The sequence below is a fragment of the Triturus cristatus genome, chromosome 8 (genome assembly GCF_964204655.1).
Source record: "Triturus cristatus chromosome 8, aTriCri1.1, whole genome shotgun sequence".
Classification (NCBI taxonomy): Eukaryota; Metazoa; Chordata; class Amphibia; order Caudata; family Salamandridae; genus Triturus; species Triturus cristatus.
Window position 1 is genome coordinate 1,170,378,069 of NC_140591.1, and position 17,073 is coordinate 1,170,395,141.

General features: G+C 41.2%; 1 protein-coding gene across 5 annotated transcripts in view; it reads right to left on the reverse strand.

The window, feature by feature from the left end:
• TSGA10 (testis specific 10) overlaps positions 1–17,073 on the reverse strand; it is a 505,694-nt gene that overhangs the window by 372,058 nt on the left and 116,563 nt on the right. For all 5 annotated transcript variants that reach the window (XM_085622835.1, XM_085622834.1, XM_085622832.1 and 2 more), the window contains one exon: positions 7,537–7,692. In XM_085622835.1, coding sequence (XP_085478961.1) covers positions 7,537–7,692 — 156 coding nt within the window. The remainder of the gene's footprint in view (positions 1–7,536; positions 7,693–17,073) is intronic.

The window sequence follows — 17,073 nt, forward strand, 5'->3', positions numbered from 1 at the left end:
CTAGCTTCCGAACCGACCGCTGGCTCCTGGAGAAGGGTGGATATAACAGGGCACTATACTTAAATCCGAAGAAACTAGCTCTTACGGGACCCACGGCCAGAACAGTGGAGATTTGGCATCTTCCCCAGAAGCGAATGGGGTGGTCTGGGCGGTTGACTAAGGCCACTCCGTTGTGGTAACCGGAGTGTTTGGGACGTCTGAGCGCCTATGCGGGGTTCGATAAATGGGACCTCATTGACATTTCTACAGTGGGGGACATATGGGTTAAAGGCAGGAAGGCGACATTTACTGAGCTGCAGCTTAAATACCAACGTGCTCCCTCAGAGCGGTTCCGCTACCTACAAATAAGCCATGCAATCGACGGGGTCCTGCCCGCTGAGACTCCCCTTCCAGCTTACTCACCCCTGGAAGACAGATTGTTGCTCGACCCCATGGACCGCAGGGCAATTTCCTTCACATATAAGAAGCTAATCAACAACCGAGATGACCCGATGGAGAAACTACGGGCTCGGTGGGAGGCGGACGCGGGTGAGATGTCTGACGAGGTTTGGCGAGATGCGCTGGCCTCCCCTCGGGAGGTGGCGATATCGATGCGGCTCCGCCTGGTCCAACTCAAGCTTCTGCACCGTGTATATTTTGATGCGGTCCTCTTGTGCAAACTAGGTTGGCGTCCCAACGAGCTATGCATCCGTAACTGTTCTCACGTAGGCACGCTCACACATATTTTATGGGCCTGCCCATCCATACAACACTATTGGATGGAAGTCACCTGCCGGATGGCGCGGGCCACCGGGAAGTCGGTGGTCCCCTCCCTTCGGCTTTGTCTCCTAAACGTATGGGAGGACACGGACCTTACCCAGGCGGAGCAGGAGTGGGCCGCGTTGGGTTGGGCCCTAGCTAAAAGAAACATTGCCCAGAAATGGGGGGTGGCCGCTTTGCCGTCCTTGAGCGCCTGGGCCAAAGATATGGATTTCTCGATGGTGGCGGAGAAAACGGTCTATAAAGGTAGAGGGTGCCCCAGAAAATGGGACCATAAATGGGGACGATGGAATAAATATCGGGGGTACATTTGTATATCTCCCACGGTAGAACTCCGGCGAGTGAGACAGGCTCTACTGGATAGCTTGGAATCAGAGGGAAAGTCCGGAACCTTGGGAAACACCTAATCATGCACTATGTAGATGTGAGCCTTCTGGTCTTGGGCGGGTCGGTGGGTGGTCTGTAAGGCGCTTTATGCTGGGATGGTCTCTGAGCGAACGTACCCTTGATGTGAAGTCAATTTTGTTTGGTGCCCTTACATGTACCGTGTATAATTACAGGCTGCTTTATGGTCATGACTGCTGTAACTGCTGCGGATTTAATGTTAATAAAAAGTTTTTCAAAAAAAAAAAAAAGGAATACTCCATAAGTGCATTATTCGATCCAACTATGTCAGACCTGACATTCGCATGTCAAGATTAAAAATCAACCACAACATCTCTTTCCTGCAGCCAACAGTATCTGCATAGAGTCCGTTTTGATGCAAATGTGGTATGTGAAAGTTTTCTTCAGCCAGCTCTCTGAAGACAATTCTTTACAGAGTGCCTCTGTAATTAGGATGGCAGTAGTGCCAGATTCTAGGAATTAGTTAATCACACTTATTTCACAGGGGAGGGGTATAGCTGAATGTCATATTGCCCCTGACAATTAGATACAACACTTTAAAAGGATCTATGGCTCCGACAGGGAAGATGCTTCCGCTCTGGTCAGGGAACGCCCTAGTGACAATCTTAAGCAGGGCTTCCTTGAGGAGGAGATATATCAGGCAAATTCCCATATGCCCAAGAACAAGGCCCCAGAACCAGATGGTGTCCCTGCAGACTTGTTTAAAATGGATCTAGCAGTCCAGGCCAAGATCTTAGCTAATGTTTTAAATGCTAATTGCAAAGTTGGTATTCCTCCATTTTGATCTAAATAAATTATTCCGCTGTTTAAAAAAGGGCAGAGAGACGTTCAACGCTGCTACAGACCCATTTCTCTTATAGACTCCGTGGTAAAAGTCATGGAGCGGGTCTTACTTAGCTGGTTAACCATCTGGACTGAGGAGAACAACATTTTGTCTAATCTGCAGTACAGGTTTAGGTCTGGAAGGGACACCCTTGATCAATGTCTGAATTTAGAATAGATAATTGGGAAACACACAGGTGCTAAAAGGGGCTTGTTACATTTTACCTTTATGGGCCTTACGTACGTTTTTGAAGGAGTAAATAGGAGTAAATTGTGGTCTGCTCTCATTATTATGGGTATAGATAGTGAAATAGTCAGGTTTCTACATGAGCTTAATTGGGACTTGACTGCCACAGTTATATATAACCAGAGTGACAGGCTAACCCAATCGTTCAGCGTTCAAAAGGGTGTCAGACAGGTTTCTATCCTAGCCCCTTTTTTGTGTACATTATTTATCAACAACCTGGGACCAACACTGCGTGGTGCCTGTATGGATATCTCATGCGCAGGTAAGTACCTTATCACAGTTGTCCTATACACTGATTATGCGGTATTGGTAGCGAGAACCACAGTGGGATTAAAGACTTTTGTCAGTTACATGAATGGTGTGGAGCTGAGCACCAATTACAGCAAATCTAATATTATAGTCTTGGTATCTAGGTGAAGGGGCCTCAGGAAATGTACCTTAGAAGGCAATGGCATTACTAGAGTTAAGGCGTTTTATCATTTGACGAAAATGGATCTTGGGTCCCCTTGGTTAGAGAGAAACGTAATTCCATGGCTAGAGTGATTGCTTCTGTTTTGAATTTGCCTCCCGGCTGGAAGCAAAGCCGGTCCAGGCCTTGTTAAAGATTTTACAATCCAAATGTATCTCCATGGCGAGTTGTGGTAGTGACATTTGGGGGTACGGAAGGGCCACAGAGCTACAGACAGTCGAAAAAAAAGTATGAGGCATCTACTCTCTTTGCCACAATCCATGCCCTCTTATATCCTTCACGTGGAATTAGGGACAGGATATATCTCTGACCTTTTAGAACTATGTACCCTGCTCAGTCGGATCTCAATATGGTTGAACAGTGATTTGAATCTGAACCAGGTGGTTTTGACTAACTGTATGAAATTAGAAAAGGCTTGTGGTATTCCATGGCTCAGCTGCATTAAATGAACACTTGCCAAACTAGGTCACCCGGAACTTTATAGTTCTCCTGAGCAGATTGTTCGAGGGGACTTATTGTGGGTCAAGAGACAATTTCTAGCTGAGATGAGCAAATCTAGCGTCCATGCCGAAGCCACTTTGAGGACATGTCCGACTATTGAGCCTTATCTCATAATTGTTTTCAATCCACATCACAAGAGTCTTTTAACTAGATTCAGACTTATTCTTTTACACTAAATCATGGCAGAGCCCGTGTGCTGTCACCCAGTAGATAAGCTAGGCCCTTGGAGCTGTGATTCCTTTTCCCACCAAGACACTTTGCACTTTACTATGTGCTGTGCTCATTACAGCTTGCTATGGCAACAGTTTTTATTTCCTCTGGTGAGAGGGCTCCAATTTACCCAAGTACAACCTGCATTAACTTTTCTGCAATTACTGTCCAACATATTTGTGTGCTTCAATGTGGCTAGCTTTCTAGTAGGGGCTGTGAGACTCAGAAGGGCCTTGAAGTCCCTAAATATACTATTGAGAGTGAGTTGTCAGCTGAACCTGGTGGTGATCTTATGGTTTTAACATTTGCTATTTATTATCTATTTTAATGGGATGGTAATTTTTCATTCATACATCGCACATTGTTAAGTGACTATCTGAATTCTGTATAGTATGATTTTTAATTATTGTATGTTTTATGGTTTTAAAATAACCGAATAAAGAAATCTTGATGACTATGAAGTATGAAAGTTAGGAGATCAGATCACACATTTTCTAAATCACAGTAACAGATTCTTTTATGAACATATTTCACTCATAAATGTGTCACTTTACTCACTTATGTTAGCATGTTTAGGAACTTTAGTACAATATTATACACAAGGAAGGCTGTATATTAAGTCAACAACAATACTATAAGTTTATCTTTTCGTTAACAGAGAGAGGTCTAACAGATGATTTTGTCACATAATAGTTACATGGTGTAGCAAGCAAGTGCTTTACCAACCCATAGAGGTGTAGCAAGTGCTGTGTAATGTTACATTATACAATAGCTAAAAGAGAATGATCTCAGTTGGAGTTTGTAGAGAATTCCATTGTTGGTCCCCTACTAGCATGCGGACACAATTCTCAAAGCAGCTCTTCAAATAGTTAAAATACCAGGAGTTCCATTATTAGGAACTCTATGAGGCACTTTGTTCCAGATTCTTACCCTAGAGAGTGTGAGCAAAGGTTCCTTGTTGTTTAGAAACAATAAGATACAATTTTGAACTGCACTCTGTGGGCGATAGGGAGTCAGTGAGTGAGGCAAATGTGGGTGGGACATAATCAACAAACCTCTAATCTTATAGTTTCACTCATAAACAAATAGTGTACTTGTAACTTGCTCGCAGTAGCTAAGTTTTGAAAATGAAGCAATTCATCCTAAGAGGAAATTTGTGCGAAGGACATAGCCAATATCCTCTGTTCCTCTTTACGTCCACCTTCTCCCCAGTGCTCTTCTCTAAAACTTCCCATTTAAAAAAATTTCACCTTAATTCTCATCTTTCCTCAGTCTCTATCCTGGGTCTAGATTTACTTAATAGCAGCAGAAAACTGACATGCTATCACTATACCAAGCACCATCCTTAATTCAATAGATTAAAATGCAAGTGTCCTTATTGTTGTATATTTGATTTGTGGAATACTTTATGTATGTTGTGAATGTTGATGATGAAGCCTGTATCAATATGAACTGTATTTTGTGTGTTCCACTGTATTTAATGTACTGTATTTGATTTACTGTATTTGCGATGTATGTGTGTGCTGTATGTACTATGCTGACTGTACACAGTACTTTATGATTGTTGTTTACTTTACCATAAATTGCTTTGTACTCTGCAGTGTAACCAAACACCATCAATTCACTAGATTATAATGCAAGCATGCCTATTGTATTACATTTGATTTGTGGTATACTTTATCCATTGTTTAGACTGTACGCAGTGTATGCTGGTGACAAAGTCTGTTTCTATATGAGCTGTATTTTGTGTGTGCTGCACTGTATTTGATAAACTGTTTTGTGATGGTTGTGTGTACTGTGCATACTATGCTGACTGTACACAGTACTTTATGATGGTTGTTTACTTTACTATGTTATACATTGTACTCTGTGCATTGTTACCAAATACCATTATTAATTCACTAGATTATAATGCAAATGTGCTTATTGTTGGACAGTTGATTTGTGGTATACTGCATTTATTGTTCTGGCTGTACTTTGTGTACGCTGGTAATGAAGTCTTTATGTATATAAACTGTAATTTGTGTGTGGTCCGCTGTTTTGATGTAGTGTATTTGCGCTGTATATGTGGGCTGTATGTATTATGCTGACTGTACACTAGACTTTATGACTGCTCTTCACTTTACCAGGTATTACAATGTACTCTGTGCAATGTTCATACAGTTTGTGCTATTGCCTGTAAGCTGTTGGTGTGTTTAAACTGTAATATGCAAGTAATGTACACAGTGGGTGTAGTTTAATGTGCGTAGTGCTTGTGCTATATGGCAGTTTGTATAATCTGTATGTGGTGTATACACTGTTTTACTATGTGAATTACTATGTGAATTGCTGAACTAAGGTGTGCTACCAGTTGTATTATGCATTTTACAATATGTGTGAAATACATTACTGTATGCTTTACTGTACTTTGTGTCCTATTATACTATGTTTGTTGTACGGTATGTACACTGTGCATTAAAACCTACTCTCTACATTGTGTGCTATACTGTATATTGTACGTGGCACTATGTTCTGTACTGTAGAATCTGTGCAGTGTGTGTCTTGCATACAAAGTGCCTGTGTAGTACACCCATTAATGTGCCCTACTGCATGTGTATAGTTTAAGTTTGTGCTCTACTGTGTGTGTGTGGGGGGGGGGGTGGGGTTGCACAGTGTAAAGGATGTATACCTTACAAAGCGTTGCTTTGTAAATGCTTTGCTTTATTGTTACTAGACTACTTGTGTGATGTCCCAAATGTGAATGCTGTGTTTTGTGAGCTGTAATGTGTGTGTGTGCTGTGAATATTGTGTTCTGTGCAAGCGCTGTAATGAGCGGGTGCTTTACTATGCTAGCTGTAATCAATGTGTGTACTGTAATATGTATGTGGGCTGTACATAAGTTGTTGTTCTTCATCTTAACTTTACTCTAAATAGCCACAATTACTTTCGCTCATGGAGTTGAACAACATGGACTATGTCACAGCATTGACAGTTAGGGAGTGTTGCACTTAGACAGGTTGTGAAAATGAAATATGTCCTCTCTTGTTTGGGGATATTGCAAATTTGTGAGCAGTTCCTGGATAATTGAAATACGTGGGGGTGGAGAAGATGCAGTGTTTTATGAGGATGCAGGATTTAATAAATCATCGGCATGGCAACCACCGCAGGGAGCTACAAGGGATGCAAGTGTGTTTCCCCTCTGTACTCCAGCTTCTTCTGTTGGTGAATGCCAGCTTCAGCAGAAGTATGTTTGTTACTAAACATACATCTGGCATTCAGTAAAAAAAGAGCAGAACGTTGGGAAGAACGATAGGAGTCTTTGCAGGACTCAACACAGTGCTTGTAATGACAGCACCTATTACCACTTTGGCAGTTGGGTTTCTATATATTGTAACCCCATCACTCACCAACATGCTAACACTGAAATCAAGCTTACTGAACTAGAACTTTTATACAAAGATATATTTTGGAGAGGAACATAAATCTCATAAAATGAGATCAATTTATATACACACTGGGGCAGGGGCATCCTGGTCAGTAAGATTGAGCTTCAGATCTTCCAACAATCAGGCTGGCATATAATGTTAAAAATATTGTATATGACAAGCAGGGTACGTGAGAGGGGCCTGAGCGGCTGTGGAAAGGGAGAGGAAGGCAGATTAGTACACGTAGTAAAAGGAAAACCACAATATTTTGTAAAATAAGCATTATTTCTGAGCACTTTAAAAATAGAGAGGGAGAGTGTGTGTGTTTTTGTCAGTGTGTATTTAGAAATTAATGGTAAAATCTGGCAAACATCTCCCCATACCTGACTGAAAGCACCTGTACACAACTATCTATCAGAAAATACATTTATTGAGGGAGGGCGGAGAGTTGTTAACACCCCAAACAGCACCCCCTTGAATCTACATCCCAGCACTGGGGCGGGGGGGTAAACCTATTTACTCAGCTGTAGAGGACTCAATAAAACATATTGGAGGCATGACTTAGGGCTTAGGCCCTTGGTTAAACAAAACCCAAGTAAGAGCACTTTGTGACATTGTGATGGTGGACATTTCCACACAAGACCCAGGTGAGCAACAGCACCCATACATTCATACATTCCCAATGGTTAATAATTCTAAGTCTCTGTGGAAGGAGTTACCCGATTGTAAAGAACGTTGAGTTTGTCCCTCTCTCCTGTGAGGACCTTGATGTTGGCCTGGATTTCTGACATGTGGCGCTCATACTTCTGCAGAAGAGTCTGGAGTTCATCACGTTCCCTGAGGACTTTTGCAAAGTCAAACTCTAAGCTGGCACCCTGAAAAAAGATATTGAGCTGATTTACAGATTCAACAATTTGTGAAGTTTAGATCAGGTAATATTAATCTGTACTGTCTTCTGCTTCATCGCTTTAGTAACTGGTGAGCATTTAATGATTGGTTTGAAGAAGTGCAAGCAAAACTATCAGCTTTATCAACAACAGGTACGAGCGACACTGACATATATGACCCTATAGGATATTGTTCATTCTATACGATCATACGGCTCTGTCGAACCTGATGGAGCTTCTGGAAGTAACCATAGTGAGGACATTTAACATTAGCGAGTAGCATGGTACTTAGTAGGTAGTTAACAACAATAGATTATTGGGAATTTAACAGTTAAAATACTGAGAAACCTCCTGCAAAAATATGTGCCTCAAGAGTTTTTTTTTTCTTTTTACATAAAAACTTTATTAACAGTTTTATAACTGAAGGTGACATTTTATATTGCAGTACAATAATTCTGAGCCTTTATGGAGTGCATAGACAAGAAAGAAAGAGAAAAAAAGAGACTCCAATGAATCAGTGTAGAATGTTTTCCTTTATCACCTCCCAATCTTTACTTCCTGTCCTTTGCTTCCCAAGAATGTGCATTATATGAATTTATACCATATCTCCATGATTGCCCAAATATACATTTCATACTCCTATCCAGAGGCTTGAGCTGCTTGTTCTATGCCAAGTCACTGTCAGGGTCCGACTCCAGTCCTGCTGCCAAAAAAAGTGGGGAGTGGGGTCTAACTCTCAGCCCAAGAGGTAGTTGTTTGTGTTAAGTGAGAAAGTGAGACCAGATCTGCTCAAAAGGGGCAATTCTGTTGCGGAGAATAGCTGTCAACTTTTCCAGGACCCTTCCATGTAAAGGCCATTTTTGGCCTACCCTCTAGGAGCAGTTGGCATAAAGGTCTAACTGCTGAGGATGCTTATGGGTAAACACCAAGAGGTACTTTCAAAGGAAAGGTTCATATGTGTTGGCCACACCAGGACACCAAGACCTCATGTCCAACTTTGGTGGAGCGATCAATGTCACTCTAATAGGTGTGCAGTATACACATGGTAGATATGTTCGTAAAGTAATATTTTATATTTTGCATTTATGAGTACAGTAGGTGTCTGTTCTTAAATTGTGAAAACAATATTATGCAGGGTCTGCGGACTTTGGCCCACGCTAATTATGCCGATAGACATTTAGTCACTTTCACTGCAGCACTTAATTAAACAGTTCTGCGGTTGTTGGTGTTGAAATGGCTGTGGGCACAATGGGGAGGGCGAGAACAAGATACAATGGGGGACCCTACTCCCATGTGAGTATCCTTCCCTTTTCTTTTCACTCGCCTGTGGCACACAACCATCACGCGGCTGCGCAATCTCTTCCTCAGGTACTACTTGACCTTTGACGCTCCAATTCAAGTATTGTTGCTATTATTATGGCCTCCCATTGATAGTCTTCTTCTCTTTTTAGATGTCCCTACAACCCTAGGTCCTGAAGAGACCCTACATTGCACAAAGGGTCGAAACGTCGTTGACAAATATCTAAAGCGAACTATTAACCAGCACTTATCATTGTATATAGAAGCGGTTCACAATGTGTACAATTTAAAATGGTCGACTTTACAAAATTTTGGAAACCAAGCACATATGTCACAAATATGTCACCAATGTTTTAGGTTCCAGTTTCACTGGGGTCACTTTGCACTATTGACTTATTACTTTCTGTATATATTTGATTAACCTTTATTTGATTAACCCTTATATAAAAACAACTGTGAAAAACTAAAGTAAAGGTGTATGTGGTATCTTCTCCTTTTGACATCACCCTAACCCTTGCCATTGCGATTGTGCATACCAATATCAGTATAGATTGCTATATTATTCCACAGGAACCATTGTTTCTGTTAATACAATGGGGGGGGGCAGCAGGAGGTGCCCCCGTAAAAAAAAAATATATATATATATAATAAAACAAAATATTGAAAAAAGCAAGCAGCAATCACTGCGGGGCAAACCCCAGCGTCCAGAGGGTGTTGGTGTTTGTCCCGCGGTGAAATGTCCACAAATCCGGTATTTACTATGAAGTCATACAGATGAAAGGTAAGACATAGGGCATTTATGCCAAAAAATATGATACGGATATATCTAGGGACCGAGCGTGTGATTTACTAAAATGCAATCTCACGGCTGTGATGTGCAAGTGCATTACTTCTGCACTCAAGTCATTGATTTTCAAAAGGATAAACATACAGGAGGAATTTAGAAATGGCGGCACATGTGCTGTGATGTCTTTCCTAACTGAGCCACCCAGAAAAAGAAGTAAAAGAGAAAGGAGCTCTGACTAAGTTAGTTTTCATTGTCTCCTATGAAGCACATGGGTCGAGACCAAAGGACCTACCAGTATCAACAGACAGGTCCATCCATCTACACGGCCTTAAAGGACAGGTACATGCACACATTTTTTGTGAATTTCATATTCACAAATGCACAGGTTTCCAATCTCTTTGAACTGAGCCCAAACTGTTTTCATCTCTCCAAGTAAAATGAGAATATGGGCGCTTCAGAGAGAGGTACTGGAACAAAATGAAACAGGAGATGCAGCCAAGCTCCGTGATTCCAAGATTTCAGCAGCACATGTCACGGTAAGCGCGCAGTGGAGGATTGTTTACTAAGATCATTAATAGGCTCTAAGCAGGCATAGAAAGTGAGGGATTAGTTTAGCAGCATGTGTCACAGTTAGCGCGCAGTTGAGGATTGCTATTTCTGAGAGCTTAATCAGTCTTTAAGGAGGTATAGAAAGCGAGGGATTCGTTTATATTATTGCTAACTTGATTTCAGGCATGTGAAGTCATTGGCTGAGTGTGAACAGCGTTGGAATTAATACAAGAGCCTCAGGAAAAAATGTTTTTGTAACATCTGTTAAATATGGTCGTGGTGTGTTGGTTCATTGAATTATGAGCATTATTATGTAATTGACAACGATTAAATTTTTTTGTATCTTAGAAACCCCCGAAGAAGGGATTCATTCCCGAAATGCATTGGGTGATTTTAATAAAAGCGTGACATGTGGAAACAGTCATTCTCCTGCGTTTTTATGAACAGCAAGAAAAAGCGAATGGGTACAATGGATTGAAGAAATTGAAAGAGAAAAAAGGATTATTATTAATGGACAAAATAGTTGAAGAAAAATATAGTTGATTATGAATTTAATTCATTGAATTCATTCTAATAGGCTGTGCAGCTTAATGGGAATCGCAATGAGGTTCCCTCGTGTTCTCTATTATTATGGCCTCCCACTGATAGTCTTCTTCTCTTTTTAGATGTCCCTACAACCCTAGGTCCTGAAGAGACCCTACATTGCACAAAGGGTCGAAACGTCGTTGACAAATATCTAAAGCGAACTATTAACCAGCACTTATCATTGTATATAGAAGCGGTTCACAATGTGTACAATTTAAAATGGTCGACTTTACAAAATTTTGGAAACCAAGCACATATGTCACAAATATGTCACCAATGTTTTAGGTTCCAGTTTCACTGGGGTCACTTTGCACTATTGACTTATTACTTTCTGTATATATTTGATTAACCTTTATTTGATTAACCCTTATATAAAAACAACTGTGAAAAACTAAAGTAAAGGTGTATGTGGTATCTTCTCCTTTTGACATCACCCTAACCCTTGCCATTGCGATTGTGCATACCAATATCAGTATAGATTGCTATATTATTCCACAGGAACCATTGTTTCTGTTAATACAATGGGGGGGGCAGCAGGAGGTGCCCCCGTAAAAAAAATATATATATATATATAATAAAACAAAATATTGAAAAAAGCAAGCAGCAATCACTGCGGGGCAAACCCCAGCGTCCAGAGGGTGTTGGTGTTTGTCCCGCGGTGAAATGTCCACAAATCCGGTATTTACTATGAAGTCATACAGATGAAAGGTAAGACATAGGGCATTTATGCCAAAAAATATGATACGGATATATCTAGGGACCGAGCGTGTGATTTACTAAAATGCAATCTCACGGCTGTGATGTGCAAGTGCATTACTTCTGCACTCAAGTCATTGATTTTCAAAAGGATATACATACAGGAGGAATTTAGAAATGGCGGCACATGTGCTGTGATGTCTTTCCTAACTGAGCCACCCAGAAAAGGAAATAAAAGAGAAAGGAGCTCTGACTAAGTTAGTTTTCATTGTCTCCTATGAAGCACATGGGTCGAGACCAAAGGACCTACCAGTATCAACAGACAGGTCCATCCATCTACACGGCCTTAAAGGACAGGTACATGCACACATTTTTTGTGAATTTCATATTCACAAATGCACAGGTTTCCAATCTCTTTGAACTGAGCCCAAACTGTTTTCATCTCTCCAAGTAAAATGAGAATATTCTAGACACCTGTAACTATGGATTGCTCAAACTTGTGGTGTCTGCAGGTTATTACACTTCGAAACTTTCACACCTGATGAGGTCAGATTCCCAGCTAAAAATAAGTAAACATTGTTCCTTCCGGTTTCAACTTTGTATTCAATAGTGTATTGCAAAATAGCAATAACTCCTCGACGGTTCCCTATGATTTGTCCCTCTGTACACTTCAGTAACTCAGTGTTTCAATGTGCCCTCTTTCAATTCCACTGCATGTTCTGCATGCATCATCTCTTCCTCCCACTTTTGAGGCTTTTTCCAACTACCTACAAACCTTGACAATCCTTTCTCCGACTGGGCTTCTTCAGCGAGGTGGACTTGTCGAAGTCAAGCCACTTCTGCTTTAGCCTAAACCTTGCCTCAGTTTGAAGCACCCCTAGCTCCAGTCTTTCTTTTAAAAGATAAACGTCTTGAGATGGATTAGCCATTGCTGGTTAATTTCAGTATCAAAATTGTGTGTTGGTTGAGTTTAAAAGGGGAGGTCTGAAGAGAAACTATTTGTGTTCTACTGATTTGTGAGAGGCATTATTCCCATGTGTTCCTATAACATCGAAAGTCACGTCTTTTACCCTCAATAGTAGATTTGGGCAAAAACATGCACCTTTAACAATGCATGACCCAGTGCTCAATTTGAGCCTGTGGTTTTGGTACTCGGCACCGGCACTTAATTGTCAACTCTGGCACGTATGACAGTCTGCCACATGGTGAGAGAGCTTTGGCTTTCTTTTTTATCTAGCAGGAGCTGGACTAGGTCCTCATGAGGTCCCAGTTTTTGCAATCCTATATGATCAAATACCCACAGTCCTTGTTCATTGACAGAAGAAGGTTGAGGAGTTAGACATCTTTCAGCCTTGTTGTACTTATCTGGTGACTAAATAAACTGTCTCCCTTCTTTCCACCATTGCCAGATGGTTATCAGGTGAACCCATAAAAGGAGCGAGAATAACACAGCTCAGATCCATCAGAACATCAACATACGGTGTGTTAACACTGGGTGCGTTGATGTTAGGTCCTGTGAAACCTGGTCCCTTGTGATATCATGTCCTTGTTTGGTCTGTAGATGATGGGTTCATAAAAGGCAGATCTCTGGACCAGTGACATTTGAAGGTCTCATATTTAAAATACATTTTGGATAATTTATTAGAACAAAAGGCATTCATTTGAACCCGCTCCTAGAGCAGGAATGCCTAACAGAAGCTGTAGAATGCCATTTCGCTTGTCACCTGCATTAACCAAGTCCAAATGCTTCTGGCCTCTAATGTGCAAAGTGACATTTAATCCCCGTTAATGTCTTGCTGTGTGTTCTTTCAATATTGATGAGCTCTAGCAGTTCATTCACTCTGTGACCTACAGTTGATGCAAAATTGTAGAATTACTTCTATGTTCGTGCAATGTTCGGTTCCACTAGTGGAAGAAAACTCCGCCAGTCAGGATCAATGATTAATGTATTGAGAAGCACTCCTTTCCGCGGGTGTGTGTGTGTGGGAGCCAGGAGGCGTATCTTCTGAAAAGAAAAAAAACTAAAAAAGCGGGAAAAGGTCCAATATTATGCCAACCATGGAGCATCACACTTTGAGGGGCCCCACTTTCGTAAAAAAATAATAATAACACATGACCCAGTGTTTATATCGAAAATGGAGAGACAACCCTGGGCAGCCTCTGCCGCTCCAGCCATTTGGGAGCCTGTCAATCATTGTCTAAAAGATCCTCTTCATCTCTAAAAGTAGGACTTAACCCCAAAGTATTAATTCAAAAGACCCTGATAGAAGTTTGCTTTTGCTTTCATGTACTAAATGCCGGAATTCATAGGGGTAGATATAATGCTGCCGCTCAGGCCACAGACTTCAAAGTGCCATGACATGTCTACATGCCTGGTGAGTCTACCTCACTGGCGAATATATTTGGTGACCCTGCTGTTTGTGCAGCCTAATACCATTAAATATATGGGGTTGCATGGGTCCCTCAAAACCATACACAGTCACCAAGTATAAATAAAATGAAACTAAAGGTTACAAGGATAACTGGATTAATGAGGTGTCCGTTAGCGAGTTTATATTATGTAACTGACTTAGGAAAGTTAATACTTTTTCTTAAATCTTTTTGGGAAAATCGACTACAATATGCCAGACATCTACAGTTTGGTTATATTCAAAAAAGCTGTCACCAGGTCACTGTCTCTACTCAGAAAGGGCCTCAGATGTCCATATCTTACATGAGAATGCTTTGCATGGGAGACTCTAAAGAAAATGTGCATTTCCAAGTTTGGGCCATGATGGTTAAGATATATTTGGAAGAAAACTTTAAGATATGAAGGGTCAATGCATTTGCACTTGATGCACAGGGTGCTGAAGAGCGCGACTGCAGCACGCCATTTGAGTATCTTTCAGCCTCACTCATCTCTGCCTATGAGGTGAGAAACAATGAAATATAGGCCACTGCATAAAAAGGTGGAGTGCTGTGAAAAATAGCGCGCTTTAAGACCAAGTCTCTGCTGACATCGGGAGTGAATTTCTAGAATGAAGAAATTCTGGTCATGATTGCTACAAAAGAAACATTGTGAGAATGACATAACTTGAGCTGCGGCCAATATTTTAAATGTTTGATTATCTTCGACGCAGCTACTTTTTTTTTTTTACAGTATTCTCTTTTTTTTAGTCCTACTTCATCTTTTTTCATTTTTATATATGTTATAGTTCTTTTCATTTTCAAATTGGGCTTAGCTGCCTATTTTATATAGCTACAAATAAATAATCTTGTGGTTCAACCTGTGGATTCTCCTGACTCAGCGGCCTAATGGTTGTCAATATTTGGTTTGAAAATCAATATGTGAAGAACAACAGAAATGTGGAAAGTGAAAAAAGGTGGACATTTTATTTAATGGGGAAATACAGAAAAAGTTAATACTTGGGAGTAAATAAAGTCTTAACTTTTATAAAGCATGTTCCTTTTATATCAGTTGACAAACAGTCACATTGTTTAAACCCCCATGCACCCAAAACAGGCTTTCCCAGGCTTTATGATATGCTAATGAGCAGAACTGAATTGAAGGCATAATGTGCAATGTTGGCATTTATGAGTCATTATCTCACTACAAACCAACAGCACTGGATGTTCAGGCCACATTAGGGTTTCTTTACCGACTTGTTAGCTGTCTTTTCCCCTGTGTACAACCCCCACAACTATGACAGGAGCCACAAAAAGGGTAAAACTGTGTTAGCAGGTGTGCCATGCCAGGCCGGCTTTGCACAACTGTTGTCACTTGCATTATTGCTTACGATAGACACCAAAGTAGGGATGTAGGGGTTCACCCGCAGGAATAAAATAAGTGATGTCTTCCACGCGTTGGTAGTATGCTCATACCACGCGTTGGTAGTATGCTCATACCACGCATTGGTAGTATGCTCATAACACACGTTCATAGTATGATCATACCACATGAGGAGCATTTAAATATTTATTTATTCTTGAACAGGAGCAACAGGGCTCACATTGCAGATAGATATTGGCAGTAATGCTGTTGGAGGGGCAGCCATACATCGGGAGGGCATTAGGTGTGGCACAAGAGCTCCTATTGTAGCAGGTCTGCAAGTCACAGCAATGATTTCCCCCACAAAATAAATGCGGTGGGAGAACCAAGAGGGGGGCGGACAGGACATCTTTCATGTTTGGCAGATGTTCTATTACCATGCTCCATGAAATGAGTCCCTAAGTGCAGTGCAAGAAGAATTGGTTAGCAGGCACAGCAACCCAAATACAGCATGCCCTTTTTAGGTCGAGCCTACAGCAGCGCATGCGCTGTTGCTCGACTTTTGTAAGTGGGATTTAAAAGTGCTTCCCATCGGCATTTGCTGGCTTAATGCTTGCATTCACGCTCGCGTGAACGTGCAATTACTTTCACTTTGGGCGCTGCTGTGCGCGCACAACTCGCATTTGCCAGCGCGCGCGCGCCTCCGCCTCTCTCTTCCCCTGCAGCCCCCATCTTTGCATTCCCCCGCGACCAATGCTTGTTTTTAATGTAGACAGCACCGCACACCTTGGCAGGTATGATGGCGGCATCGACTTTCTTTTATTATGTGTGGCAACGAACGTGGCTGCATGCCTTTCTTTTTATGCTTATTTGACTTTTTGTCTACAATGGCAGCACCCGTTCTTTAGCTTTAAACTTCCTAAGCTAAAGCGCGGGTGCTGCCATTGCTTCAAAAGTAAAGACATAGAAAAAGTAATTGTTTTCTATTTTTTTACTTTTGATGCCATCACAGGCAACTGCGCTTTAGCTTAAGATGTCTAAAGGTAAAGCGCGGGTGCCGCGATGGCTTTGCAATGCAATATCTCTCGCATTACTGAAAGTTTGAGCTAGCGGGGTTGCATTATTACTAGCAACGCCAATAGCTCAAACTGACAGTAATGCGAGTTCTTTTGTTTATCGTTCTTACCATGCAATGTTCTCTCATCTGCAAGTTGTTTTTTTTTCTTTGATTTGTGCTGCTTCATAGCTTCTCCGTAACCACTGATAGAATAACCGTGTGTTTTTTAAACTAAGCACTTTTTTCACCTTTATTTTCTGTAACGCCTTCAGCCACAACTACTTTTCCGCTCATTTGTGTTCTGTCCAATCAGGGCTCTTACCAGATGAACAACATACGGCTGTGTACATGTCCTACTGCCAATTTAAATGTGCTTGCACAACATGGTGTATGTAATAGGCGGAAGCAGACGACCACTGTTTGTCTACAATTATAATGCAAGTGTTCCATGAAGTCAGAACAGCTAGCCCAGGGCACATTCGGCTATGTCTTTATTTTATTTGGCAATTTCAGAAACGCATCTAAATGCAATCATTTAGAAAACATTATCGGAACATAGAAAATGGAGGAACTATTCTCCCCACAACTCCCTCTGCTTGGTATTTGCTTCAATGCCAAACGTTCAAAACAATAACATTATTGTGTAAC